Genomic DNA, 14,299 nt, shown 5'->3' on the forward strand with positions numbered 1-14,299 from the left:
TCCAAACAGCTGAGTCCAGACAGGTTTTCTGAACCAGCAGGCACAGACAGACATTTTCGGAGGGACTGAACCTTGAGCCTGATTTTTCTGGGAATCCAGCTCATGAGGAACCAACAGATTAATCCTCATTTCTGAAATAATTCCTTCTCTACAGATGCCCTGGCAAGGAGCCTGGGGATGTTAGATGCCCTGTGTTTTAGGCCAGGGGAGGTCTTGGCCTAGCAGATGCTTCATGCTTTGAAGGATTCAAAAGTGATAGAAGATTTGGTCCCTGCCCTGAGAAGCCAACAATTTGGTGGGGGGAGACAAGCCTTGTATAAATATAAGAACTAGAGGAAGGTGTATTTAAAATGTATTTTTTAAAAAAATCAGGCTCCTGTTCCTAGATTTAAAGATGGTAAGTATTGAGTATCCAAGGTTAGCATCGTAGAGGACATAGGGGCTGAGTGGACTAGGAAGAAAGACAAGATCGGGCATAACAAGTGAGAGGACGTCAGGACCCCCGGATAGCGAGGGTGTGGGCCTGGTGGGAGACAGAGCGTGGGAATGCCGTGGCGGGACAGGGAGGGAGGAGGGAGGAGGAAGGGGCCCTCCCGCCCTGCTGGCGGCATGGAGAGCCACGTGTGTCGTGAACCAGCAGACTCAGAGCTTGGGTCTGAGCTTGGGTTATAGCAGGACCCTTGCGGGCCTGGAGTCGGGGAGGGCTGGCAGGACATCAGGAGTTTAGGAAGGTCAGCGAGGGGTCGACCAGGAGTTCTAGAGCAGCTCTAGAGGCCTGAGGTGGCAGGGACGGGGGCACGGGGCAGCCCTCCATTGTGAAGATCTGTAAGGCTGGAGAATCTTTCCTGCCCTGGATTAACTGTTTAATTGGTGAAGGTGTGCAGCCCTGCTTTGGTTTAATTGCAGGACACTGAGATTGTTGGCTGTAGATTTTGAATCTTCCATGTTTAGGGACCTTCATCCCTGTGACTGCTCTAACAAAGTACCACAAACTTGGTGGCTTAAAACAGGAGAAATATCTTCTCTCACAGTCTGGAGGCCAGAGGTCTGAATCAGGGTGTTGGCAGGGCCTCGCTCCCTCTGGAGGCTCCAGGGGCGACTGTTCTTGACCGCTTCTAGCTTCTGCTGGTTGCCAGCTTCCTTGGCTTGTGGCCGCGTCACTCCGACCTCTGCCTACATCTCGTGTGTGTGTGTGTGTGTGTGTGTGTGTGTGTTCTGTCTTTTATAAGGACACTTATCACTGGATTTAGGGCCAACCTAGGTAATCTAGGACAATCTCATCTCAAGCCCCATAATACTTACATCTGCAAAGACTTTTTTTGCAAGTAAGGTCACATTCAGAGGCTCCAGGGGTTAGGGTGCAGGCGTATCTTGGGGGGCCACAGTTCAGCCCGCTACAGCACGTTCTTGGAGGAGGGGAGCATGGAAGGAGACACAGCACCCCTGGGTGGATCTTCTGGAGGAACATCATAAGCCCCCCAACCCTAACCTCCCCCCACTTCACACGTGGCTTTTCACGTGACAGCTCTCACCTGTTAAACTCACCCAGAGTGCACACCGTGTGCAAGCACCGTGCTCAGCGCTTGTGCTGATGTAATAATTATAATCATGTATAATATGTCCTTTCAGCTTCACAGCCAGGGTGTGGGAAAGGCCTTGCCCCCCTCCCTCCCTGGCTTACAGATAAGAACACAGGAGCAGAGGTACCTGCAGACTGCAGGGCCCCCCTAGACGCAGGGGAGCTACTCGGAGCCCCTGAAGTTGTCTGCCGTCCCCCCAGCTCTCACTCTCTGGCCATCATTCATCTCTAATACAAACCAATCTCCTGGGCAGGATCTGGATGTGCCTGTAGGTGGTTGAGCCTCAGCATACAGACCCCAAGTGCTTTATTGTCATTCAGGAAAACTGGCGAGGGGCACCTGCCAGGTCAGGTGGCAGAGCCAGACTGCCTGCTGTGCCTCTTCCCTGCTGTGTGAACCTGCACAAGTCACTTGGGCTCTCTGGGCCTCCGTTCCCTCATCTGTAAAATGGGGACGGCAATAGTACTTACCTCTTGGGGATATTTGAAATGACGAAATGCATCTCTGTGTGTGTGTGTGGGGGTTGATACGTATTATATGTCAAGTGCCGATAATGGTTCTGGGCGAGGAGTAAGTGCTACGTGCTGTTTACTTAAAAACAAAACCACAAAAGAGCACCAAAGAGCTTGCGTCTGGCTCCTGTGGTGCCTCCGTCTGTGACTCAGTGGGTGGGGCCGGGCAGTGTGATTTGGGCTCCTCAGTAGGAAGGCGGAGCCCGTGGGAGCATGGAGGCAGTGAGACGCCAGGCCTGCTGAGCGGTCACTGGTGGAACGGGAACCCTCTCGAAGGCCGGCCCCTCCCGGGTCCTAGCCAAGATCGCTTGCTCATAAAGACACCAAAAGGAAGGGAGGCTGGGCTCTGAAGGCCGCCCCGCACGTGGGCCGAGAGCGGTCTGTCCAGGGGCTCCAGGCCTGTACACGCCTGGGGACCATGGTGGGCACCTGGGCAGGAGGGTGTGCCGGCTGCCGCCGTGACCTTGGCCCTTTTGCACAGCTCTGGGCTTGAATGGATCGTGACATCTTTGTCACACAGACCCACTCACAGCCGCTGTCTCTCCTCACAGGCCGATGCTGCTACCAGCTTCCTGAGGGCAGCAAGATCAGGTAACTTGGACAAAGCTTTGGACCACCTGCGGAACGGGGTAGACGTTAACACCTGTAACCAGGTAAGTGAGATGCAGGGTGCAGGCAGGCATGTGGTCTCTGAAGAGCGGCTCTTGCCTGGTGCCCTTTCCTGAAGGCTTGAATCTGCCTCTATTCACCTTTTCCCAGTGGCCTCAAATATCCCTCAGGGCTCCCGCCCGCTGAAGGCCCTAACCCTGGTGTTTGTGGCCCTGCAGCGGCCCAGGGTCCCATAGAGAAGCGCTGGTGCCCGAACAGTGTGGGCTGCACCCGGCTCCATCCCCTGCGGCCTCTCCCCTTAGAAGTCTCGGCTGGTCCCTGCTGCGGTCTTAGAATTTGTGGCCTTTGAAAGTGGGCTGGAGGAAGGGCCTTTGAAGGATGCTGTGTCAGTGGTGACATTCATCTCCTTTGTCCACCAGCGGCCTTTGTGGGTGCGCTGCTGGGCTGAGAAGGAAACAGTGCTGAGGACTTGCTCTGTCGTATGTTGACAGAGACTGAGAACTAGCGAGGCTGAAAGGACTTCTCTGGATGTTTCTGGTGCTGAGTGACAGGGATTGGTTTAGGGAGGGGGAGGGGACTGAAAGTGTGCAGGATGGATTGGAAGACAGAGAGTCAGGTTTGGGGCCAGAAATCTAGGCACTGACTGAATAGAGAGGATCTGACTCCCAAGAAGGAGGACAGGGGTGTGTCCAGGGCCGTGGATCGGATGACTTCTGTTGTGTTTGTTTGTTTCTGCCAGTTGTTCAGGTACACAGCTGATTCCGTTTCTGATTGAGAAGAAAGTTACCGATTGTGACTTTTTAAAAAATCATCTTAACCATTAAAAAAATTGTTTTTAATTGTGGTGAAAGGCACATAACATAGAATCGACCATCTTAAGCGTTTGTAAGTGTACAGTTCAGTGGCCTTAAGTACATCCATGGATGTCATCCCCAGGGCTCTTTTCCTCTCATAAAACTGAATCTCTGCACCCATTAAACAGCAGCTCGCCCTTCCCTCCTCTCCAGCCCCTGGTGACTGCCAACCTCCTGTCTGCCTCTAGGAATCTGACTGCTCCAGGTACCTCATGCATATCAGTGGACTCATGCAGTGTATGTCTTTGACTGGCTTATTTCACGGAGCACGGTGTCCTCAGGGTCCATCCGTGTTGTGCTGGACTGGATGACTTTTACAAGCCAGCAGGGGAAATACCAGGAATGCAGCTTAATTTTTCCACTGGCGGCGTGCCTCCGGCCCTCATCCTACTTAAGATGGACAATACCCTGTGCCAAGACCCCTTTTGGATCCAGTTGGTCTTCTGTGGTCTAAATCCACAGCTGGAAGATCAGAGAGGATGGGGCGGGGGGGGTGTGATGGGAAACAAGTAGGTGTGTGATATGAAGCAGCAGCTATGGCTGTGAACTTCAGAGGGGAGACAGGCGTGTGGACGGACTTGGGGGTGCAAACTAGATGGGGAGAAGCAAGCCCCCCTTCTGTCATCCCTCCACCCAAATATCCCAGCCTGCGCGCATCCACAGGCCTGAGGACATTCGAGGTGATTCTCAGTAAATGTACAGCCCTAAAGGTCGCCTTTGGAGAGATTGACACTCTGGACCCATTTCTTTCATGGGGAGGGACAGTAGGCGCAAAGTCTGGGGGCCAAGGGAGAGTCCTGGGATCAGGGGGCTCAGGAGAGGGGCTGCGTGAGCTGTCTTGGTGTCGCCAACCACCCCCCAGCCCCGTGGGGACACCTGCGGATGCATTCCTGGGCGGCAGCGATGCGAGTTCTGGCTTCCTTTGTTCAGGCCCAGAAACCCAGCTGAGTGTCCGCAGTGCGCCCGCCTGAGACGCACCAGCCCCTCAGAGGCCTTCCAAGGGTTAAGACGCCAGCTCTCAAAGGAGCCACTTAGCAGAAATGGGGGCAACTGCATGTCCCTAAGCCCTGAGCCAGAGCTGATTTTCCGTGTGAAATTGGAAGATTCTGATGACACCGGGAGGGGCTCGGTCCGGATCGGGCTGCTGCTGGTGAGGCCCCGGCGTGTGAATGGCCTGTCCCTCTGCCGTCGCTCCTCTAAGGCACCTCCTCGGTTCATCTCAGGCTCCACGAGCATGAGGCAATATTTGCTCTTTATGGACACGCTTTCCCATGGGCTTAGCGCCAGAGGAAACTGCTAACTGCTGCAGGCGAGGAAATAATGTGGAGGGCGGGTGTGTGAAAGGAGGGATACCCAAGGTGCACAGCCCCTCCTGCTGGTTTAGCCCCGCGGCTCCTTCACCCCCTCCCCCAGATCTGGGCCCTGCTGCTCTTTGTCTTGTGCTGCCGCAGGGGCAGAACTGCAGACCCACCCAGGAGTGCCAGCGTCGCTGGAGCCTCCTTCTGGTGTTAGCAGGCGATTTGGCTTTTGCTCTGAGTGGAGCGTGTTGGGCGGGGCGGGGAAGGGGGGAGAGGACTGAACGGTGGGGCGCAGCGGGGCTAGAACTCGAACCTCGGTTAACCTCAGCGCACCATCCGGGCAACGCCCTTGCCCTGTGATGCGCACAGACCCATCCTCCTTATGGGATGAGAGCTTCTTCTCTTTAAAGCGTGCATTCACTGTTTTGAGAAGATAAAAACAGGCTCTTGTCCTGGGGTCACGGCTCGAGAATTTGCTTTTGCTCGAATCTTTGGAGCCAGTGGACCATGATAGCAGTAATATGGCAAATGCTGATCCTCATATAAGCAACACGCTTTCAAAGAGTATGTTTCGTGGAAAGAATAGGAGTTGTTTGCCATACTCAGAAATAATTACGCTAAGTAGTGTGAAAAGAGCCTTATTTAAGAGACATCTGAATATGCAGGGAAGCTTTCTTGTTGCATAGATTATGTCTACTGATTTTGATCCCCATGATTATAGTTATAGAAAAGAACAAGTCCACACACAAGGACACATGTCTACATGTGCCTACGCCAGTATCTTTCCATGAATACCCGCGTCTTTCACTTATCCAAACATTTTTCGAGCTTCAGATCCGGTAGCCAATGTCTTCCTGGATACCTCCTCACGTGTAGAGCTGGGCTTTAGGAATTTAGTGGTTAAAAAAAGAAAAAAGCCGTCATCCTCATCGTCTCTGAACTATAGTCTACTGGCTGTGAGAGCTGTTAAGTCAAATAATCACGCAAATGGATCTGCAGACCAAACTACGTTAGGAGCCATGAGGAAAGGCAGAGGGTGTTAGGAGAATGTGTAAGAAAGATGTAGGATAGGGCTGGAGGTCAGAGAAGACTCCTAGAGGAAGAGATATTGAGCTGAGGGGTGAGATGGGGTTAATGAGGGAGGGGAGGGAAGAACATTCCAGAGGCAGAGAAAAGCCTGGAGACTTTAGTGGCGGCCAGAACGGCTGCAGGCGGAGAGAACAGGGACCAGATGAGGCCGGAGAGGTGACCTCAGGGCTGTGCTGGACCCGAGAGGCAGGGGCAAAGGTCACAGCAGCCAACAACTGGGTCAGCGTGCCCCAGGGCCAGAGCCGTGTGTGTGCATCACGAGTGTGGGCACGTGTGCGCCAGTGTTTCCTGCTGCGCCCCACGTTGCCGAGTGAGGAGAAGGGTCTTGGGGAGGGACCAGAACGGCAGGAGTAGAGGGACTGACCGAGAAGGATGGAGGGATTTCAGCCTTTGACCACCTGCACAGCTGCATCCGCGTGTCCTGGTAGCGCATCCACCCGGCTTGCAGACCCGGTTAAGGATTCTGATCTTTATCCTAAGAGCCAAGGGGAGCGACCACAGATTCAGGCACAGGAGTGACAGGGCCGCAGGTGCCCACTGTGAACACGACAGGTGGAAGGGCCCACAGGTGGAGACAGGGAAGCCAGTTATAACAGCAGTCCCCAACCTTTTTGGCACAAGGGACCGGTTTCGTGGAAGACAGTTTTTCCACGGATGGCAGTTCAGGCAGTAATGGAGATGGGGAGCGGCTGGGCAGCCCAGTTCCTAACAGGCCGTGGACCAGTAGTGGTCCGTGCCCGGGGGGTAGGGGACCCCTGGGTTATAAGATGACAGCAATAGTCCAAGAGAGACACGTCAGAGGCCTGGATCAGGGTCGTGGCCATGGGGATGGATGAGCTGGATGGGGGTGGGACAGGGTAAGGAGACTTCAACAGGGACCCTCAGATGTCTGACCTGTGCGGGCTGTGGAGGGTGGCACCGCTCACGGACAGAAGAACTGGGAGCAGCCTCGGTGTGTGGAAACGGGATGAGAAGCAGAGAGCAGGGCTGGGCGGGCATCCTCTTAGGGAGTCTTTGAGGAATCCAGTGAAATATACAGTAAGCAATTGGATATTTGAGCCTGGAACTCAGATAAGAGGTCCAACCCAAAGATAGATATTTGGAAGCCATTCAGCACTCAAGGAAGTGGAACGCTGGCGTTGGCTGGTGAGAACAGGGCCGAGAGGTGTGTTGAATCTAACCCCCCAGTGTCTTCGTGGGGGTCATTTCACACGTATATATTAAACACCTCGTTTGTGCCAGGTATTAGGCACTGAGCAAGATAGACAAAAGAGACAAAGTCTGTGCCCTCGTGACATTTATAGCTGGTGAAGAAGACAGACAGTTAGCAAGAAAATGAACAAATATATAACATCAGCTAATGAGACATCCCATGAAGGAGGGAGGGAAAGGGGCCTAATCTAGAGGGTCGTTAAGGCAGGCCTCTCTAAGGGGATGATTTAAAAAGAAGTAAGGGAGAACCAGGTGGTTTCTGGAGGTGAGCGTTCCTGGAGGAGGGCATGTGCTAAGGTCCTGGGGCAGGGGTGAGCTTGGTTTGTTTGCGGAAGAGCAAGAACAGCGTGGCTGCAGTGGAAGGATGGAAGGGAGGCGTGGTAGGCGGGGAGGTGGGAGAAATTGCCAGGGCGGAATCTTGAAGGGCTTTCAGGCCACAGTGAGGATCTGGATCTTGCTTCAAGGGTGATGGACGCCTTTGGAAGGTGCTCCATCTAACTTAGGTATTTAAGAGATCACCCTGGCTGCCGTGTGGAGAATCGACTTGGGGCACAGGGACAGAAGCGGGGAGACTGGGGTTGGGGGAAGCTGAGGCAGGGGACCAGGCAGAATCCCGAGGGGCTCTGAATAAGGGGGGAGAAGGTCGGGAGCGAAGCCCAGGGACTTGCCCCCCCAGGCTCACAGGGTTGTCGCCCTGGCTGTGGTGGTCTCAGCACACATGGCACAGGGCACCTGTGGGCCAGGGGCCCTGACTCAGCCCGGGACCGTGTCGTTCTCGCACACGGCAGCGGGCTGGTTGGGTCGCGTCTCAGCTCAAAAGCCATTGTGAAGACACAGTTGTCCCCAGGGCCTGAAGCAATGTCCACTGTCGTCACCCCGATCCTCTCACAGCTCAGCCGTGTCCGACCGTAGAGCATAGCAAAGTCGTCTTATCTGTCCTAGTAGATGCTAAGCGACCTGGTGGCGAAGCCCGTAGCTGCCTCTGCCCCTCAACACGCGGCACACGACGTGTCATATGGTCGATACTGGCTTGAATAAATGGCTCCATAATTAGACGCATACTAACAGCAGCCTCATGTGTCCAATTTCCAGAATTATTGCTAGATTACTTATATCAAAATAGTTTATTATGGAGGCCATAGCAAGAAAAAAACATACTTTCTGGGATGCACTGATCGACCTTACGTGCTTAGCAGTTAGCCCAATAAAAAGAGAACGAGAGGACAGCAAGTCAAGAGCCTCTGTTCTCCCGAATTCCTAGAATTGCCGGGTCTACGTGGGGCTCCACTGGGAACGGCCAGCTCTAACTCCAGGGGCGAAAAGCCTCACTGTTTCAGGTTTCTGCTCTGTTCTTATGACGCTCACAAACCCTGGCTCATTGCCCCTCCTGATGGGAATAAAGGAAATTTCACTCCAACAGCAGAGGCCTTGTTGTCTGCAGCGCTGGCATAAGGCAGAGAGTTAGAAGAAGGGTTTTCTGGAGCATCCCAGGCAACCTCCATCCCCTTAGCCTGTCTTATTCTTCTCCGTGGTACTTACTACTGCCTGACTTGCTATGCGTCTGTGTCTCTCCTCATCACTCTCTGTCTTCCCTGCTACAGTGGAGGCACCTCGAAGGGAGAGGACTTTGCTTTATTCAGCGCTCCTTGTCAGGATTCTGCCTTGCACATAGTAGGTGCTCATAAAATCAGTCGGTAGCTCTCTAGTCTGCTGTAACCACTAATGATGAAACCTTATTTATTTGATGCTTAGCCCATGTAGGAACTCCATCTAAGCACTGCCACTTTTTCTTTTTGAGTTTTTAAAATTTATTTATTTATTTTTAAATTTTTATTGAAATATAGTTGATTTACAATGTTGTGTTTGTTTCAGGTGTACAGCAAAGTGATTTAGTTATACATATATGTATTCTTTTTTTACACTCTCTTCCATGATAGTTTATTATAAGATATTGAGTATAGTCCCCTGTGCCATACAGTAGGTCCTTGGTGGTTGTCTCTTTTGTATACAGTAGTGTGTATATTTTAATCCCCAACTCCTAATTTATCCCTCCCTTCTGCTTTGGTAACCATAAGTTTGCCTTCTGCTTTGGTAACCATAAGTTTGTTTTCTGTGTCTGTGAGTCTATTTCTGTTTTGTGAGTTCATTTGTATCTTTTTTTTTTTTTTTTTAGATTCCACATATAAGTGATATCATATGGTATTTGCCTTTCTCTGTCTGGCTTACTTTACTTAGTATGATCATCTCTAGGTCCATCCATGTCGTCGTAAGCAGTGCCACTTTTAAGAGCAGCGTGAAATAGTCCCTCTTAGGATAATGACTCTCCTGCGTGATGATAGTTCTGGCACCAGCCACACTCATCAAATATGTGGCAGTGTTTGCTGCCGTATCCAGAAGCTCGACCATCTGAGCCATCACAAAAACATAAACAATTCCCGACACATCCCAGGAGAGCGTGTGAAACCATGCTAGTTCCATTGATGTTCCTTAAATTTCCACATGTGCCTTCCACATGCACCCAGCACTGCTGGGTACTTGTTTATCTTGAAGGTGAAGGGTTTTCAGCATTTCAAATAAATGGAGCACCTGAACAAGAGCTCCAGAATAATCTTTTCTACAGCAGCCAAATGCCAAGTGTTTTGATCAGGATTTGTGATAATTGCTACCTTTCCAAATTATAGTCTTAGAACTTAGAGGAGATCTTGTCATTCAACTCTGTGTCACTTTATAACTCGGAAAGCTGAGGTCTAGAGGTTACTTCTGAATATCTTCTGAGCTTTATAACTTTGGATTTGGAGAGGTGGGCTGGCAAAGACCCCCTGAAGTTTCTCTGCTCATTCATGTACTCAACAAACATGTATGTTTACATTTTTCTTTTAATTCACTTTTTTCCTTTTTTAAAATGCATTTTATTTTATTGAAGTATAGTTGATTTACAATGTTGTGTTAATTTCTGCTGTCCAGCCAAGTGACTTAGTTATACACATATATATATTCTTTTTCAGATTCGTTTCCATTCTGGTTCATCACAGGATATTGAATATAGTTCCCTGTGCTCCACAGCAGGACCTTGTTGCTTACCCGTTCTCTATACCCTGGTTCTACAAACATGTATTGAGCACTTAGAACACCCCCAGGACCTTGGTAAACACTAAGTTCATCCATGCCCTGCTCTCAAAGAACTTGGAGGCCAGTAAAGAAGTCCAGCTTGTACATAGAAGGTTACAAATCCAGCGCCATCCAGAATGAGCACAGAGGCTGTTCTCACTCACTTATTCATTCACTCAACACATTTCTTGAGCTGCTCTACTAAGCCACGTGCTCGCCACTCAAAAGTGAGCGCTCCCCCATCGCTTCTAGTCTGGGGGTGGTGGCTGGAGTGAGTCAGAGAAAGCCCTGGAAGGAAGAGTGGGAGTTTGCCAGGGAAATTGGGAACGGGGAACTGCAGCGGGAAGGAGCAGACTGTGCAGAGGCAGGGGTGGCGCAGGGCACAGGCAGCAGGGAGGTGGGTGAGCTTGGAGTACATGAAATGTAAGAGGGGAGGAGGGGTGATCAGGCTAAGGAGGGTACATCTGGATCAGGGCCAATATGCAGCCTGTTACTCTCCTCTGGCATCATCTTTTTTTTTTTTTTTTTCCGGCCGCACTGCTCAGCATGCGGGATCTTCGTTCCCCGACCAGGGATCGAACCCAGGTCCCCCGCAGTGGAAGTGTGGAGTCTTAACCACTGGACCACTGGGGAAGTCCCCTCTGGCATCATCTTTTGCTTAGGAACTGCTGACAGGCGTAGAGATCATGTTCAACTACATTGTTCCCTAATTCTACCTGCACCCCCCAACTCACACAGAAGGCCTCTCCATGCGATCACATGGTAACATTAAGCCTTCTGGAAATGTGCTGTTTGTTGCAGCTCTGGAATAGTGAAGAAGGAGGGGGAAGGGTGTGTGATTGCAGCCCCCATGTGGGAGAGTGGTGGTCCGGGGTGTGCAGGTGTACAAGGGGAACACTAGACGCCCCAGCGCCTGGTTCCAGGGACTCTTCTGGAGCTCCGGTTCCTGCTAGAAAAGGTACTAGTGAAAAAGACAGAACCTGAAAACCTCCTTCCCCTGAATTATTTTAAATAGGTAAATTACTTCTGCATCGCGGCAGAAATGAGCTATTTGGTGTTCATCTTGCTAATTACAGCGGCTAATTTATAGTTTGAAAGGAAGTTGATTGCTTGACATGAATCAGAGTGACCCACGGTGTTTTAAGAATCACAGATTTCAGTTCTCTGGTGTCTCTGCTTTCCCAAGCCCTTCCAGGCACGGCCGCTTTGAAGGCTCACATCACCCCTGTGGAGTGGTTAGAGCAGGTGCTCGATAAGTGAGGTCGGTGAAGAGGCAAAGAGTCTTCCTGAGCTGGAGCCGGGGTCCCCCAACCCCCAGCCTGGCCTCTGTGCACCGAACCCCACGGACAGGCTGCCTGGTTTTATTTTCATTTCCCTCCCCTCTCGGTGAAGGGAGAGTTAACTGACTTCTTCAGGTATATAAAGATGTCCACTTGTAGCAACAACGGGGACATCTCTGGGATCCGAGGGACTAAAAAGGGTGATAGCATCGTCAGGAAGGATCTGGAACGTATTCCAAGGAAAGCACACCCTCCAAAGTCCACTTTATGGTTTGATTGCTGTGACTTTACAATGTGAAGACTAGATGTGGCATTCTTAGTCTCAGGAGGCTAAGAAGAAAGATAGCTGTGTGTGTGTGTGTCAGGTTGCACGTGTGAGAATTCAGTTCCGTCAACTCTTAGGGAACACACGGTGTGTGCCAGGCCCCGTTTCTGTCATTTGTGACAACCATGTCCCTGAGTGTGTTTTGAGATTTTTCATTTAACAACGAAACGAATGCAGGGTAGTTGTTGAAAATTTCACACTTTACAGAAACACAGAAAGTCAGTCTTCTGTAAGTCTCCCCTTCTACTCCCCCTCCGCCCAGATCACTGTGAACAGTTTGGCATGAGTCTTGTCATATGTGTTTCTGCACCTCTATGTGCAAAAACACATATTTTTTTTTTATTGGAGTAAAATTGCTTTACAATGTTGTTAGTTTCTGCTGTACAGTGAAGCGAATCAGCTCTATGTATACCTATATCCCCTCCCTCTTGGACCTCCCTCCCACCCCCCATCCCACCCATCTAGGTCATCATAGAGCACCGAGCTGAGCTCCCTGTGCTATACAGCAGGTTCCCACTAGCCATCTATTTTACACATGGTAGTGTATTTCTGTCAAACCTCATCTCCCAATTCATCCCACTCTCCCCTAGCTTAGTTGTTTTCTGAGAGCGCCTACACTGATTCTGGAATTGTGGAATTAAGAGAAGCAGGCCTGTCATTTTGAAGATTCACAGGCTGAGGCCTGGCAGGTGAAGTGACACGTCTAGACCTCAGGAGGACAGTTTAGAGGCCCTCGTCCCGTGTCCGACGTTCTTGCCTCTAAACCCCACTGCCCTGCTTCTGAAGAGCTGGTTCTTTTTATCCAGTTAAAGGAATGCTGAGATCTCGGACGAGGATACCCTTTCTAGTCCATAGGAGATATTCTTAGCTGCTGAGCTGAATTTCAGAGTCCCGTTAGTCCCGTTGTCTCATTAACCTGAGCTCACACCTTCCTCAGTGTCCCCAAGGGCCTCCAGCCCCTGCGGCCGCTGGGCTGCTGAGCACAGGAGGCTGCCCAGGTGTGTCCGGAGAGGAGAGGGAAGGGGACCAGGTCGAGGCATCTCCTCCCGGAGCTCCCAAAGAGGTGTGGGTTTCTGGTTTTTTCTTTCTTTTTTTTTTTTTCTTAAGATAATGAAAGCATTCAAGTGTTTTTCTCCTTGTGAATATCCAGTAACCTCTAAATCATAAGCGCTGCCTGGGTAAGGAGGTAAACTTCGATTGTAATAAAGCAGAGCAGGGGCTCGCGCAGAGCTGGTCCTGTGCCTTTCCCTCTGACTGTACGCCTTCCTCTCAGTTTCTGAGCTTCTTTTACCTTCCCCGGCCCTGGACCGGAGACAGGATGGCAGAGGAGACGAGGGGTGATTTCCCGCCAGGGTGACAGCAGTCGCCTCAGTTCTTTCTGGCTTCCGATGTGTTAGATCCAGGGTCACGTATTTTTAGCAGACCTTTCCCACCAAGCGGTCTCCAGGGAGCCACGCGATAGCCGGGTCAGAAGGAGGCTGCGGTGCCATGTGCGGGGCCCTGCCCTGCCCTCCTGTCAGCTGGTTCCCACGCGGGGCTTCGGCTGCTCTCCGGGGTTTCCAGCCTAGAATGGTCTTCTCAACTCCGGTAAAGGTCGCCCCTCGCAGGGCCTGTAAAATAGGAGGGACGCGCGTGCTCAGCCTGTCACTCTGGCTTTGATCCTTACCCGTGCGGGAACCCCAAAGGGCTGCCCATCCTCTCCCGCCAGAGCCAGAGCCCAGAGTAACTCAGAGCTCTGCATCTGCTTCTCTGACAACCTCTTCTACCCCTCCCACGCGGCTCCTTCCTACCCCCCACTTTCTTTTTTAAAATTGTAGCATTTCAAACCTATAGAAAATTGGCAAGAACCGTACAAAGAATCCCCACATCTACCTTACCCAGACTCTCTGCGACCTTTCCTCTCTACTGATCTGTAATATGTACTGCAGATGATGTAATTCCCCATCACCCCTAAACAGCCAGTGAGTACAACCCAGAAGTCAGGACACTTTCCCACATGACACAGAGTCTCTCCAGGAACACCCTCTGGGATCACTTGTCATGGCTTATCGGCCTCCTTCAACCTGGAATGCTTCCTCAGTCTTGGCCTGTGTCTCCTCTTTTTGACCGTCTTCCGTTCTGTAGTTTGAACCTCAACTGTGTCTGCTGATGTTTCCTGGTGACCAGGCTGAGGCGGTGCATTCTTAGCAGGAGCCTGTAGAAATCATGCTCCCTTTCCACTCCAAGGATGTTAACCTTGATCACCTGCTGAAGTTGGTGTCTGCCAAGTTTTTCTACCGTGAAATCATCAGTTTTTCCCTTTGTAGTTGATCAGTATTTTCTCGGGGAGGAATATTCCGATATGATGCCAATATCCTGTTCCTCATCAAACTCCCAGCCACCATTCCTGGCATAGACTGATGACTTCTGCCTGCATCACTACCACTATGGTG

General features: G+C 51.3%; 1 protein-coding gene across 5 annotated transcripts in view; it reads left to right on the forward strand.

The window, feature by feature from the left end:
- Window positions 1-14,299, forward strand: part of ANK1 (ankyrin 1) — a 205,423-nt gene that overhangs the window by 112,309 nt on the left and 78,815 nt on the right. For all 5 annotated transcript variants that reach the window (XM_082444308.1, XM_082444307.1, XM_082444304.1 and 2 more), the window contains exon 2: window positions 2,644-2,745. In XM_082444308.1, the coding sequence (XP_082300434.1) occupies window positions 2,644-2,745 (102 nt within the window). The remainder of the gene's footprint in view (window positions 1-2,643; window positions 2,746-14,299) is intronic.

Source organism: Balaenoptera physalus (assembly GCF_965194825.1).
Source record: "Balaenoptera physalus genome assembly, chromosome: 21".
Taxonomy (NCBI): domain Eukaryota; kingdom Metazoa; phylum Chordata; class Mammalia; order Artiodactyla; family Balaenopteridae; genus Balaenoptera; species Balaenoptera physalus.